At 41.3% G+C, this 14,416-nt stretch overlaps 1 protein-coding gene across 1 annotated transcript in view; it reads left to right on the top strand.

Moving 5' to 3' along the window:
- Nucleotides 1-14,416, top strand: part of LOC311060143 (uncharacterized protein) — a gene marked incomplete at its 5' end in the record, with an annotated part of 47,834 nt that overhangs the window by 16,671 nt on the left and 16,747 nt on the right. The window contains 22 exons of the mRNA XM_084078272.1: nucleotides 1,792-1,954; nucleotides 5,178-5,446; nucleotides 5,749-5,894; nucleotides 6,178-6,471; nucleotides 6,854-7,050; nucleotides 7,344-7,612; nucleotides 7,727-7,872; nucleotides 8,153-8,463; nucleotides 8,543-8,737; nucleotides 9,030-9,298; nucleotides 9,413-9,558; nucleotides 9,839-10,143; nucleotides 10,223-10,417; nucleotides 10,711-10,979; nucleotides 11,094-11,239; nucleotides 11,514-11,824; nucleotides 11,904-12,098; nucleotides 12,391-12,659; nucleotides 12,774-12,919; nucleotides 13,201-13,505; nucleotides 13,585-13,779; nucleotides 14,072-14,340. Coding sequence (XP_083934398.1) covers nucleotides 1,792-1,954; nucleotides 5,178-5,446; nucleotides 5,749-5,894; nucleotides 6,178-6,471; nucleotides 6,854-7,050; nucleotides 7,344-7,612; nucleotides 7,727-7,872; nucleotides 8,153-8,463; nucleotides 8,543-8,737; nucleotides 9,030-9,298; nucleotides 9,413-9,558; nucleotides 9,839-10,143; nucleotides 10,223-10,417; nucleotides 10,711-10,979; nucleotides 11,094-11,239; nucleotides 11,514-11,824; nucleotides 11,904-12,098; nucleotides 12,391-12,659; nucleotides 12,774-12,919; nucleotides 13,201-13,505; nucleotides 13,585-13,779; nucleotides 14,072-14,340 — 5,010 coding nt within the window. The remainder of the gene's footprint in view (nucleotides 1-1,791; nucleotides 1,955-5,177; nucleotides 5,447-5,748; nucleotides 5,895-6,177; nucleotides 6,472-6,853; nucleotides 7,051-7,343; nucleotides 7,613-7,726; nucleotides 7,873-8,152; nucleotides 8,464-8,542; nucleotides 8,738-9,029; nucleotides 9,299-9,412; nucleotides 9,559-9,838; nucleotides 10,144-10,222; nucleotides 10,418-10,710; nucleotides 10,980-11,093; nucleotides 11,240-11,513; nucleotides 11,825-11,903; nucleotides 12,099-12,390; nucleotides 12,660-12,773; nucleotides 12,920-13,200; nucleotides 13,506-13,584; nucleotides 13,780-14,071; nucleotides 14,341-14,416) is intronic.

The following is a 14,416-nucleotide window of genomic DNA, read 5'->3' as shown; positions in this document are numbered from 1 at the left end:
CGTACAGTCATAGTAGGCTACAAATTAGTCACACAAAACAATAATAATAAACAGGCAAATGTGTATGCCCCAAGGCATGCTGGGAAGACACTCTCCTGTCCAATGCACTAACTTTCCTCTTCTACCTACTTGCTCAGGGGATAAATTGAATCTTGACCGTCAGGTAAAAATTCATGTCAGATTCTGTGTCTAAGTGAGACATGACTCCTTGAACTCCATGACCTTTGGCACAATCTAAATGTCTCAATAGAAGAGCAGGGAGATCAAATACAATCACCCCAATTTTATAAGTTATATTGTATTAACATACTTTTACAGATTGGACAAAATTACATTTTATTCATTTAAAAAAAGTTACATGTGTACCACTTTAATGGGAAAAAAAGATTTACATTGCTATGATGTTCTTGAACAATAAACCAAAATATTTACCCTATTTGCATAATGTATCTGCAATATGCGATCTAAAATCCTCATTTTATATAAAAATGTTATTTCTGATAACGATTTCAATTTCTGGTGCCCAAATTACTGCCCAAAGACAAATTATTGACATTGACATACATTTATTATATGATCATTTTCTTTTCTAATTGAATTTGTTAAAATATTCAAATAATCGAATTACATTTGCACAATACAAAAACTGTCCCGAGCAGAAATTGATTCTACAAGAATAGTGACCATTGGTTAACAAAAATATTGCAAGTCATAATAAATTATATGAATAAATCATTGTTATGGCCATAATAATATTTGTACATGGATATTATGTATACGTATAATTCTATTGTGATATTTACTGCCTCTGTAGTGATCAGTGATCAGTACAGGAATATATATATATATATATATATATTTTAAAGTACTTGGAATAATATTGAACAGAAAAAGACCATGTGTTTGCTTTGAGTCATTATATACTGTATGCATAATGTATGCTAATTAACCATAATAAACATGCCCAATGGTTACACTGCAAATGTCCTACACCTGAGTGAGATGAAATATTCATTCACTTACACAAAACCACCAAAATACAAACTGTTATGTCTGCTAATTCATTCAAATATGCAAATCATCTCATTAAATACTGTATGCACGATAAAAAAATGATATGGTACAAATGGATTTTTCAGGTAAAATCACATAAGAATCAAATTAGAAAAGTTTGGTACACCCTTTTATCAAGCTAGAGTTCGGGCCGCTATTGGCCCTCACACCTACGTCACACCGCCGATCCGACTGATATGCCCATATATGGAGATCTCTATATCTGAGTCCTTGTCCCTTGCCCTTGCGCCTGATGCCATGATGACAAATTGAGGTTAGACAACACAATCCACATTTGGGCGTAGTTGCATTGGAAACTCCATACGGTTATGGCTGAGTCATGGTGACATGATCGTAACCTCGTGGTCTGTCCGCCTGCCGGTCCTCCCTTAAGCCAGTTTTAATAAAGGATATAGGGTTTGCCTTGTCTATAAGTTGTGTCATTGAAATATTATGCATGATGCAGATGTTTTTGCCCCCACTTATCCAATGGCCACTTACCAGCAATTCAAATATAAATAGTATTTATTCATATTGTGGGGCCATTGCTAATGTTAGCATAAATAACCATTAATACAGTAAAACTATTATTATGCATATTTACTTAGAATGGTGATGAGGCCGCTATGAATTATCCGGCAATCAGAATCATGTGTTCTCCATGGCCATGGTGTAATTGTAATGATGTATCTGGTCAATACAGGTAACATTTAAACATTTTAATTTCACATGTTTTAGTATGTGGCACGGCTCAACTCGACAACAGAATAGTTGGAGGGGAGGATGCTGAAGCTGGAAGTTGGCCATGGCAGGCCAGTCTTCATCTTTTTGGAGGCCATGTTTGTGGTGGCTCCCTCATCAACAGGGAGTGGGTGATCTCTGCTGCCCATTGTTTCTCCAGGTGAGTGACTGCACAGTGCACACTGTTTGTATAGATCATGATATAACATGATATTTGTCAATATCATGTTATAGAAAAGAGAGCAGACAATTTCTAAATATATTAATCTTTCTCTAGCACAAGCACTACTGGTTGGAGGGTTTTCTTTGGTCGACAGTTCCAGGAAGGAAACAATCCAAACGAAGTTTTCAGAAAAGTTTCGAAGATTGTTCTACATCCAAACTATGACAGACAAACCTTTGACAACGATATTGCTCTGCTAAAACTCTCCTCACCAGTCAGTTTCACTGACTACATCAGACCTGTCTGTCTGGCAGCCAGTGGCAGTGTGTTCAACAATGGAACTGATAGCTGGGTCACTGGCTGGGGTAGAATCCAGGAGAGAGGTGAGTTTTGGTTGTATTGTTCTTTACTCCCCCATTTACTATTTAATGACCCATTTTTCTGTAGCATCAATTTAGCCACTATTCAACATTTTCAAAAATAGCCTTTTTCCTTTTTGTCTCCGCCAGGCCGAAAGGCAGAGTATGTTTTACCCCCTGTCGGTCCGTCCGTCCGTCCGTCCGTCCGTCCGTCCGTCCGTGTGTCCGTGTGTCCTGTCCGTCTGTGAGCAGCTAATCTCTGGCACTGTTGGCCCGGTCGCTGCGAAACTGTGCACACACACTCCGTGGATGCCAATTCAGAACCTCTGCCCCAAGTTTTTCACATGGGCCTGTTATAGCGCCACCAGGAGGCCGATTTGTGCAAAACCCATTTTTGGATATTACTCCTACAGATTTTATCCAAATGTCATGCAAATTGGTACACAGTCTCTATAGTCATGAGATCAACATGGATCTGTCCGATTTCCCATATTCCATCCTCATTGCCTAAGGTTGGCTTCCAAAGTTTGCAGGATTGGTCCGTTTTGAACAAAATGCCTCGCAGTTTGTAATTTCCGTGAAATTTCACATGCACATTCCCATGTGCCACAATGCCACCCTTTTCACATTGGCCTGTTATAGCGCCACCAGCAGGTCTAATTTAGCAAAACACATTTTTGGAACAAAATGCCTCAAATCATCAATGCAGCGTCCGATTGCCATGAAAGGCCTAAGAAGAAATGAGACCCTTTTCACATTGGCCTTTTATAGCGCCACCAGGAGACCACAATAACCTACCTGACCTGGCGGAGACCTGTGCTCCGAGGAGCACTTTTTTTTTTTTTTTTTTTACAATTACACGGACACAGATTATGCACATTTATAGTAGGATTGTTGTTATTACAGATGTATGTAAGAATACACACACACACACACACACCCACACCCACACACACACACACACACACACACACACACACACACACACACACACACACACACACACAATTAATGATTAAATACGCACATTAAATCTCATTCACCATATTCCTCAGTGTCCCTTCCGCCTCCTCAGCCACTACAGGAAGTGGAGGTCCCAGTTCTGGGTAACGGACAGTGTGACTGTCTCATTGGAGTTGGCACAATCACAAACAACATGATCTGTGCTGGTGTTCTGGCAGGAGGCAAAGATGCTTGTCAGGTACAAAGTTATCCAATAATACTGGTCTTCTGGCCTAGAATATTTAGTTTTGCTCATTTTGACTTGTGTATGTTCCATTATTATGTGTCTTTAGGGTGATTCGGGAGGTCCAATGGTCAACAAACAGGGCTCTGTCTGGGTCCAGTCTGGAGTTGTTAGTTTTGGATTGGACTGTGCCCGTCACAATCTGACTGGGGTTTACTCCCGAGTGTCCCGTTATGAGTCATGGATCAACTCCCTCATAGAAAATGACAAGCCAGGCTTCGTTCAGTTTACCTCCAGTGGGATAGATGCTGACAGTGACAGCAACTACAGTTGTTCAGGCCAGCCAACCATTTCTACCACTGTGCCTACCATAACCACAACCATAACCATAACCACAACCAAGCCACCACCTATAGTTATTCCAAGCACGGAAGGTTTGTGTTTTGATAAGTGGATTTTAGAGCCACTCAGTACTACACAAGTAAAATTTGGAGTGTTCATTTAACTCTTGAGTTTAATGGATCTGACTTCCAAGGTTAGATGCTCAGAGTTATAGCTTAACACTGTAGATTTTGCTGTGTACTGTAGATTTGGGCTATCAGTAATTACTTGAAATTTCAATGTATGATATGATTTGATGATAATCAAGTCTTTATCTCTCATCTAGCCTGTGGAGTCACAACTATTGTAAACAAAATTGTCGGGGGTCAGGATGCTCCAGCAGGAAGTTGGCCGTGGCAGGCTAGTCTGCAAAGGTTCGGAGGACATATCTGTGGCGGATCCCTCATTAACAAGGAATGGGTGATGTCCGCTGCTCACTGCTTCTACAGGTTTGTTTCTATCATGATAAAGTACATAACATAACAGCTCAGGACTCAGGAGTGAAGAAAGGAAAGTAAGTAAGAAAGAAACTGAAAAAAAAAGAAATGATCATCTCCCTTAATGATTCAGTTCTTCAGATGATCCGGTACTACGCTGTGATTTCATTTGCAGTTTATTGGTTGCTTTATTTTGAATGACAGATAGATAGTAGAGAGACAGGAAATTAATGGTAAAGAGGGGGAAGGACATGTAATACTGTCGGATTTGAACAGGTAACATTGCACTTCTGTGCTCGAATCACTACCTGGTCCAAATTCGGGCGCACCCTGGGTTGATGACCGTATCTGCATATTCGCGGAAAGATTAGGTTTGATTTGCTTGATTCTGTGTGGAAAATTAAATCAATTGATGTAATCCTTTGCTGTTAGTGATGACAAACGGCTGTCAAATTATGTAATACATTTTACAAAAGAACTTGAGAACACATGGAGAGACTTTCTTGAATCTTGATCAGTAAGCTGCCCCAAATAATAAATTACATTTTGGATTGAATAGATTAAAGGTCATGGATGGATCTTCATCAAAATGTATGTAAAAATAACAAAAGTAAGGTCATTATCAATGTCAGAATAACATACTCTGTCATATGTCAGTAACGGAGTTAGAAAAAGAGGTGTTGGTGTGGACAGGGTTTGCACCTAGGTGTGTTTATCTTTACATGCTGTTTCCTTTTCAATAGGCATCCTTTTTTCAATTTCTTTGGACAAGGATATTTATAATATGTCATTTCTAACATGGGGAGGACTAATTTCCTTGTCTTTTTTCTCTCTTTTTCTTCTTTTTATTTATGTAGTGCAAGTACATTCAGCTGGAAGATTTTCTTGGGTCGACAGAATCTGGTGGGCAAGAACCCAAATGAAGTATCCAGAGATGTTGCCCAAATTATTTTACATCCAAACTACACTAAAGGCAACAGTGACAATGACATTGCTCTTCTGAAGCTCTCTAAACCAGTCACTTTCACCGACTACATCAGACCTGTGTGTCTGGCAGCCAGTGACAGTGTGTTCAATAATGGTACTGATAGCTGGGTTACTGGCTGGGGCGACATCGGGGAAGGAGGTGAGAAGCATTGTGTTTTTTTATTAGGCTTTATTTTTTAACCATTTAGCACTATACAGTATACCACATCACATGGCGAATAATGACTATAGCCTATCCAGTATCTGCAAGCTCACAAGTCACAGCGCGTTGCAATTTGATGCTTGTAGATCTTCTATTTTCTCTATTTCTGAAGGAAAATGTTGATATTTTTTTATTTTATGAAAATGTTTGAACATTTCTTGGGAAACATATCGCTTGATTCATTGGAAAAACTGTTTGTTCATAGGTTTTACTAATGCCTTTCTTTCTCTGTCCCTCAGTACCTTTGCCGTCACCCAAAACATTACAAGAAGTAGAGGTTTCAGTTCTGGGGAATAGACAGTGTAACTGTCTTAATGGAGTGGGTACAATAACAAACAACATGATCTGTGCTGGTGTGTTGGCTGGAGGCAAGGACTCATGCCAGGTGTGAAATGTTTTACTTGTTTTGGTAATTGTTAAAATGTAACCAAACCCAAACTCAAATCTGTGTGAAGTCTGAGACCCAGAGGTGAAAAGCAGGATATTAAACTGGTCATCTGGTTTTGCCTGGTGTGGTGATGTCACTATCTGTCAATCTGACATCAACAGCCAGTAGCAGATGGCCAATACAGTACCACAGTACAACTTTATTTTACTTACTTGTTTGTACTTTAATGAATGTCATGGGAATTGGCTGAAAGTTTGATATAAATACTTTTGCTTCTCAGGGTGACTCAGGAGGTCCAATGGTCAACAAAAAGGGCTCTGTCTGGGTCCAATCTGGAGTTGTTAGCTTTGGTTTTGGCTGTGCTCGTCCCAATCTGCCTGGGGTTTACTCCAGAGTGTCCCGTTACCAGTCTTGGATCAACTCCTTTATCCAAACTGACAAGCCAGGCTTCGTCCAATTTACCTCCAGAGCGATGGATGCTGACAACAGCTACACCTGCCCTGGCCTACCAGCTCCTGTTACCTCAGTGCCAGCCATAACAACCACTCCAACAGAACCAACAATTGTTACCTCAGTGCCAGCCATAACAACCACTCCAACAGAACCAACAACTGTTACCTCAGTGCCAGCCGTTACAACCACTCCCACAGAACCAACAACTGTTACCTCAGTGCCAGCCTTTACAACCACTCCAACAGAACCAACAACTGTTACCTCAGTGCCAGCCATAACAACCACTCCAACAGAACCAACAACTGTTAACTCAGTGCCAGCCACAACAACCACTCCAACAGAACCAACCACTGTTACCTCAGTGCCAGCCATAACAACCACTCCCACAGAACCAACAGCTGCAGTTTTACCAAGTGAAGAAGGTAGATATGGAGTAATAAAAGTCTGGTCAGATGTACAGTAAACAAATTTTCTGTATTTCAGTCTTTAAAGTACTTTCGCAGAGTCTGATTTCCATCAATATTGATTCTGGTCTAGTGTGTGGAATCACTCCACTCAACAACAGGATTGTTGGAGGTGAGGATGCTCCAGCAGGAAGTTGGCCATGGCAGGCCAGTCTGCAAAGGTTCGGCAGCCATATCTGTGGTGGATCCCTCATTAACAAGGAATGGGTGATGTCTGCTGCTCACTGCTTCAACAGGTTAGTTACTAACATGATAAAGTATATGACATAACAACTCAGGAGGGAAAGAAGTTTTTTTTTCATGTTTTGCTGTTTACTTTTCAATATGCAGCCTCTTTTTTTTCTTTGGATGTGGATATTTTTAGCATGTCATTTCTAACATGGGAAGGACTGAATTACTTCTCCCAGACATTGTTCTGTGTTCGCCACCCATCCAGGTGGCTGTTCTTTAAACATAGGAACATACAGTACCGGTACTTTTATCTCATGATGTTTTTTTTTCTTTTGTTTTCCGCTTCTCATTTATGTAGTGCAAATACATTCAGCTGGAAGATTTCCTTGGGTCGACAGAATCTGGAGGGCGACAACCCAAATGAAGTGTCCAGAGATGTTGCCCAAATCGTTTTACATCCAAACTATGACAGTGACAGCAGTGACAATGATATTGCTCTGCTAAAACTCTCCTCGCCAGTCAGTTTCACTGACTACATAAGACCTGCCTGTCTGGCAGCCAATGACAGTGTGTTCAACAGTGGTACTGATAGCTGGGTCACTGGCTGGGGTAGAATCAACGAGGGAGGTGAGTTTTGCTTGTATTATTGGGAAAGATTGATTTGGAAACATATCGCTTGATTAATTGGAAAAACAGTTTGTTCATAGGTTTGACCAATGTCTTTATTTCTCTGTCCCTCAGTACCTTTGCCGTCCCCCAAAACATTACAAGAAGTAGAGGTTCCAGTTCTGGGGATTAGACAATGTAATTGTCTTAATGGAGTGGGTAAAATAACAAACAACATGATCTGTGCTGGTTTGGTGGCTGGAGGCAAGGACTCATGTCAGGTGTGATATTTGTACTTGTTCTGGTAATTGTTCAAATGTAACCAAACCCCAAACCCAAATCTGTGTGAAGCCTGACACCTAATGGTGAAAAGTAGGATATTAAACTGGTCATCTGGTTTTGCCTGGTGTGGTGATGTCACTATCTGTTAATCTGACATCAACAGCTAGTAGCAGATGGCCAGTACAGTACCATGATTCTTTTTTTTTCTTTCTTGGTTGCACTTTAATGAATGTCATGTGAATTGGCTGAAAGTTTGACATACATACTCTTGTTTCTCAGGGTGACTCAGGAGGTCCAATGGTCAACAAAAAGGGCTCTGTCTGGATCCAATCTGGAGTTGTTAGTTTTGGTTTTGGCTGTGCTCGTCCCAATCTGCCTGGGGTTTACTCCAGAGTGTCCCGTTACCAGTCTTGGATCAACTCCTTTATCCAAACTGACAAGCCAGGCTTCGTCCAGTTTACCTCCAGTGGGATAGATGCTGACAACAGCTACACCTGCCCTGGCCTACCAGCTCCTGTTACCTCAGTGCCAGCCATAACAACCACTCCCACAGAACCAACAGCTGTAGTTTTACCAAGTGCAGAAGGTATGTATGGAGTAATACAAGTTTGGCCAGAAGTAAAGTAAATACTTTGTATTTTTGTCAATATATATAATACCCTCTAATAGTTTGACTTCCATCAATATTGATTCTGGTCTAGTGTGTGGAATCACTCCACTCAACAATAGGATAGTTGGAGGTGAGGATGCTCCAGCAGGAAGTTGGCCATGGCAGGCCAGTCTGCAAAGGTTCGGCGGCCATGTCTGTGGTGGATCCCTCATTAACAAGGAATGGGTGCTGTCTGCTGCTCACTGCTTCAACAGGTTAGTTTCTAACATGATAAAGTATATAACATGACAACTCAGGAGGGAAAGAAGTTTTTTTTTCATGTTTTGCTGTTTACCTTTCAATATGCAGCCTCTTTATTTTCTTTCGATGTGGATATTTTTAGCATGTCATTTTTAACATGAGAAGGACTGATTTACTTCTCCCATATCTTGTTCTCTGTTCGCCACCCATCCACGTGGCTGTTCTTTAAAAATAGGAACATACAGTACCGGTACTTTGATCTCATGATGTTTTTTTTCTTTTGTTTTCTGCTTCTCATTTATGTAGTGCAAATACATTCAGCTGGAAGATTTCCTTGGGTCGACAGAATCTGGAGGGCGACAACCCAAATGAAGTGTCCAGAGATGTTGCCCAAATCGTTTTACATCCAAACTATGACAGTGACAGCAGTGACAATGATATTGCTCTGCTAAAACTCTCCTCGCCAGTCAGTTTCACTGACTACATAAGACCTGCCTGTCTGGCAGCCAATGACAGTGTGTTCAACAGTGGGACTGATAGCTGGGTCACTGGCTGGGGTAGAATCAACGAGGGAGGTGAGTTTTGCTTGTGTTATTGGGAAAGATTGATTTGGAAACATATCGCTTGATTAATTGGAAAAACAGTTTGTTCATAGGTTTGACCAATGTCTTTATTTCTCTGTCCCTCAGTACCTTTGCCGTCCCCCAAAACATTACAAGAAGTAGAAGTTCCAGTTCTGGGGAATGGACAATGTAATTGTCTTAATGGAGTGGGTAAAATAACAAACAACATGATCTGTGCTGGTTTGGTGGCTGGAGGCAAGGACTCATGTCAGGTGTGATATTTGTACTTGTTCTGGTAATTGCTCAAATGTAACCAAACCCCAAACCCAAATATGTGTGAAGCCTGACACCTAGTGGTGAAAAGAAGGATATTAAACTGGTCATCTGGTTTTGCCTGGTGTGGTGATGTCACTATCTGTTAATCTGACATCAACAGCTAGTAGCAGATGGCCAGTACAGTACCATGATTCTTTTTTTTTCTTTCTTGGTTGCACTTTAATGAATGTCATGTGAATTGGCTGAAAGTTTGACATACATACTCTTGTTTCTCAGGGTGACTCAGGAGGTCCAATGGTCAACAAAAAGGGCTCTGTCTGGATCCAATCTGGAGTTGTTAGTTTTGGTTTTGGCTGTGCTCGTCCCAATCTGCCTGGGGTTTACTCCAGAGTGTCCCGTTACCAGTCTTGGATCAACTCCTTTATCCAAACTGACAAGCCAGGCTTCGTCCAGTTTACCTCCAGTGGGATAGATGCTGACGACAGCTACACCTGCCCTGGCCTACCAGCTCCTGTTACCTCAGTGCCAGCCATAACAACCACAGAACCAACAGCTGTAGTTTTACCAAGTGCAGAAGGTATGTATGGAGTAATACAAGTTTGGCCAGAAGTAAAGTAAATACTTTGTATTTTTGTCAATATTTATAATACCCTCTAATAGTTTGACTTCCATCAATATTGATTCTGGTCTAGTGTGTGGAATCACTCCACTCAACAACAGGATTGTTGGAGGTGAGGATGCTCCAGCAGGAAGTTGGCCATGGCAGGCCAGTCTGCAAAGGTTCGGCAGCCATATCTGTGGTGGATCCCTCATTAACAAGGAATGGGTGATGTCTGCTGCTCACTGCTTCAACAGGTTAGTTACTAACATGATAAAGTATATGACATAACAACTCAGGAGGGAAAGAAGTTTTTTTTTCATGTTTTGCTGTTTACTTTTCAATATGCAGCCTCTTTTTTTTCTTTGGATGTGGATATTTTTAGCATGTCATTTCTAACATGGGAAGGACTGAATTACTTCTCCCAGATATTGTTCTGTGTTCGCCACCCATCCAGGTGGCTGTTCTTTAAACATAGGAACATACAGTACCGGTACTTTTATCTCATGATGTTTTTTTTTCTTTTGTTTTCCGCTTCTCATTTATGTAGTGCAAATACATTCAGCTGGAAGATTTCCTTGGGTCGACAGAATCTGGAGGGCGACAACCCAAATGAAGTGTCCAGAGATGTTGCCCAAATCGTTTTACATCCAAACTATGACAGTGACAGCAGTGACAATGATATTGCTCTGCTAAAACTCTCCTCGCCAGTCAGTTTCACTGACTACATAAGACCTGCCTGTCTGGCAGCCAATGACAGTGTGTTCAACAGTGGGACTGATAGCTGGGTCACTGGCTGGGGTAGAATCAACGAGGGAGGTGAGTTTTGCTTGTATTATTGGGAAAGATTGATTTGGAAACATATCGCTTGATTAATTGGAAAAACAATTTGTTCATAGGTTTGACCAATGTCTTTATTTCTCTGTCCCTCAGTACCTTTGCCGTCCCCCAAAACATTACAAGAAGTAGAGGTTCCAGTTCTGGGGAATAGACAATGTAATTGTCTTAATGGAGTGGGTAAAATAACAAACAACATGATCTGTGCTGGTTTGGTGGCTGGAGGCAAGGACTCATGCCAGGTGTGATATTTGTACTTGTTCTGGTAATTGTTCAAACGTAACTAAACCCCAAACCCAAATATGTGTGAAGCCTGACACCTAGTGGTGAAAAGTAGGATATTAAACTGGTCATCTGGTTTTGTTTGGTGATGTCACTATCTGTTAATCTGACATCAACAGCTAGTAGCAGATGGCCAGTACAGTACCATGATTCTTTTTTTTCTTTCTTCGTTGCACTTTAATGAATGTCATGTGAATTGGCTGAAAGTTTGACATACATACTCTTGTTTCTCAGGGTGACTCAGGAGGTCCAATGGTCAACAAAAAGGGCTCTGTCTGGATCCAATCTGGAGTTGTTAGTTTTGGTTTTGGCTGTGCTCGTCCCAATCTGCCTGGGGTTTACTCCAGAGTGTCCCGTTACCAGTCTTGGATCAACTCCTTTATCCAAACTGACAAGCCAGGCTTCGTCCAGTTTACCTCCAGTGGGATAGATGCTGACAACAGCTACACCTGCCCTGGCCTACCAGCTCCTGTTACCTCAGTGCCAGCCATAACAACCACTCCCACAGAACCAACAGCTGTAGTTTTACCAAGTGCAGAAGGTATGTATGGAGTAATACAAGTTTGGCCAGAAGTAAAGTAAATACTTTGTATTTTTGTCAATATATATAATACCCTCTAATAGTTTGACTTCCATCAATATTGATTGTGGTCTAGTGTGTGGAATCACTCCACTCAACAATAGGATAGTTGGAGGTGAGGATGCTCCAGCAGGAAGTTGGCCATGGCAGGCCAGTCTGCAAAGGTTCGGCGGCCATGTCTGTGGTGGATCCCTCATTAACAAGGAATGGGTGCTCTCTGCTGCTCACTGCTTCAACAGGTTAGTTTCTAACATGATAAAGTATATAACATGACAACTCAGGAGGGAAAGAAGTTTTTTTTTCATGTTTTGCTGTTTACCTTTCAATATGCAGCCTCTTTATTTTCTTTCGATGTGGATATTTTTAGCATGTCATTTTTAACATGAGAAGGACTGATTTACTTCTCCCATATCTTGTTCTCTGTTCGCCACCCATCCACGTGGCTGTTCTTTAAAAATAGGAACATACAGTACCGGTACTTTGATCTCATGATGTTTTTTTTCTTTTGTTTTCTGCTTCTCATTTATGTAGTGCAAATACATTCAGCTGGAAGATTTCCTTGGGTCGACAGAATCTGGAGGGCGACAACCCAAATGAAGTGTCCAGAGATGTTGCCCAAATCGTTTTACATCCAAACTATGACAGTGACAGCAGTGACAATGATATTGCTCTGCTAAAACTCTCCTCGCCAGTCAGTTTCACTGACTACATAAGACCTGCCTGTCTGGCAGCCAATGACAGTGTGTTCAACAGTGGGACTGATAGCTGGGTCACTGGCTGGGGTAGAATCAACGAGGGAGGTGAGTTTTGCTTGTGTTATTGGGAAAGATTGATTTGGAAACATATCGCTTGATTAATTGGAAAAACAATTTCTTCATAGGTTTGACCAATGTCTTTATTTCTCTGTCCCTCAGTACCTTTGCTGTCCCCCAAAACATTACAAGAAGTAGAAGTTCCAGTTCTGGGGAATAGACAATGTAATTGTCTTAATGGAGTGGGTAAAATAACAAACAACATGATCTGTGCTGGTTTGGTGGCTGGAGGCAAGGACTCATGCCAGGTGTGATATTTGTACTTGTTCTGGTAATTGTTCAAATGTAACCAAACCCCAAACCCAAATATGTGTGAAGCCTGACACCTAGTGGTGAAAAGCAGGATATTAAACTGGTCATCTGGTTTTGCCTGGTGTGGTGATGTCACTATCTGTTAATCTGACATCAACAGCTAGTTGTAGATGGCCAGTACAGTACCATGATTCTTTTTTCTTTCTTTCTTGGTTGCACTTTAATGAATGTCATGTGAATTGGCTGAAAGTTTGACATACATACTCTTGTTTCTCAGGGTGACTCAGGAGGTCCAATGGTCAACAAAAAGGGCTCTGTCTGGATCCAATCTGGAGTTGTTAGTTTTGGATTTGGCTGTGCTCGTCCCAATCTGCCTGGGGTTTACTCCAGAGTGTCCCGTTACCAGTCTTGGATCAACTCCTTTATCCAAACTGACAAGCCAGGCTTCGTCCAGTTTACCTCCAGTGGGATAGATGCTGACGACAGCTACACCTGCCCTGGCCTACCAGCTCCTGTTACCTCAGTGCCAGCCATAACAACCACAGAACCAACAGCTGTAGTTTTACCAAGTGCAGAAGGTATGTATGGAGTAATACAAGTTTGGCCAGAAGTAAAGTAAATACTTTGTATTTTTGTCAATATTTATAATACCCTCTAATAGTTTGACTTCCATCAATATTGATTCTGGTCTAGTGTGTGGAATCACTCCACTCAACAACAGGATTGTTGGAGGTGAGGATGCTCCAGCAGGAAGTTGGCCATGGCAGGCCAGTCTGCAAAGGTTCGGCAGCCATATCTGTGGTGGATCCCTCATTAACAAGGAATGGGTGATGTCTGCTGCTCACTGCTTCAACAGGTTAGTTACTAACATGATAAAGTATATGACATAACAACTCAGGAGGGAAAGAAGTTTTTTTTCATGTTTTGCCGTTTACTTTTCAATATGCAGCCTCTTTTTTTTCTTTGGATGTGGATATTTTTAGCATGTCATTTCTAACATGGGAAGGACTGAATTACTTCTCCCATATCTTGTTCTGTGTTCGCCACCCATCCAGGTGGCTGTTCTTTAAACATAGGAACATACAGTACCGGTTCTTTGATCTCATGATGTTTTTTTTTCTTTTGTTTTCTGCTTCTCATTTATGTAGTGCAAATACATTCAGCTGGAAGATTTCCTTGGGTCGACAGAATCTGGAGGGCGACAACCCAAATGAAGTGTCCAGAGATGTTGCCCAAATCGTTTTACATCCAAACTATGACAGTGACAGCAGTGACAATGATATTGCTCTGCTAAAACTCTCCTCGCCAGTCAGTTTCACTGACTACATAAGACCTGCCTGTCTGGCAGCCAATGACAGTGTGTTCAACAGTGGGACTGATAGCTGGGTCACTGGCTGGGGTAGAATCAACGAGGGAGGTGAGTTTTGCTTGTGTTATTGGGAAAGATTGATTTGGAAACATATCGCTTGATTAATTGGAAAAACAATTTCTTC

Source organism: Gymnoscopelus microlampas (assembly GCF_963454915.1).
Source record: "Gymnoscopelus microlampas genome assembly, chromosome: 14".
Taxonomy (NCBI): Eukaryota; Metazoa; Chordata; class Actinopteri; order Myctophiformes; family Myctophidae; genus Gymnoscopelus; species Gymnoscopelus microlampas.
Note: the sequence above shows the minus strand (reverse complement) of the source record. Positions and strands in the feature narration are given on the sequence as shown.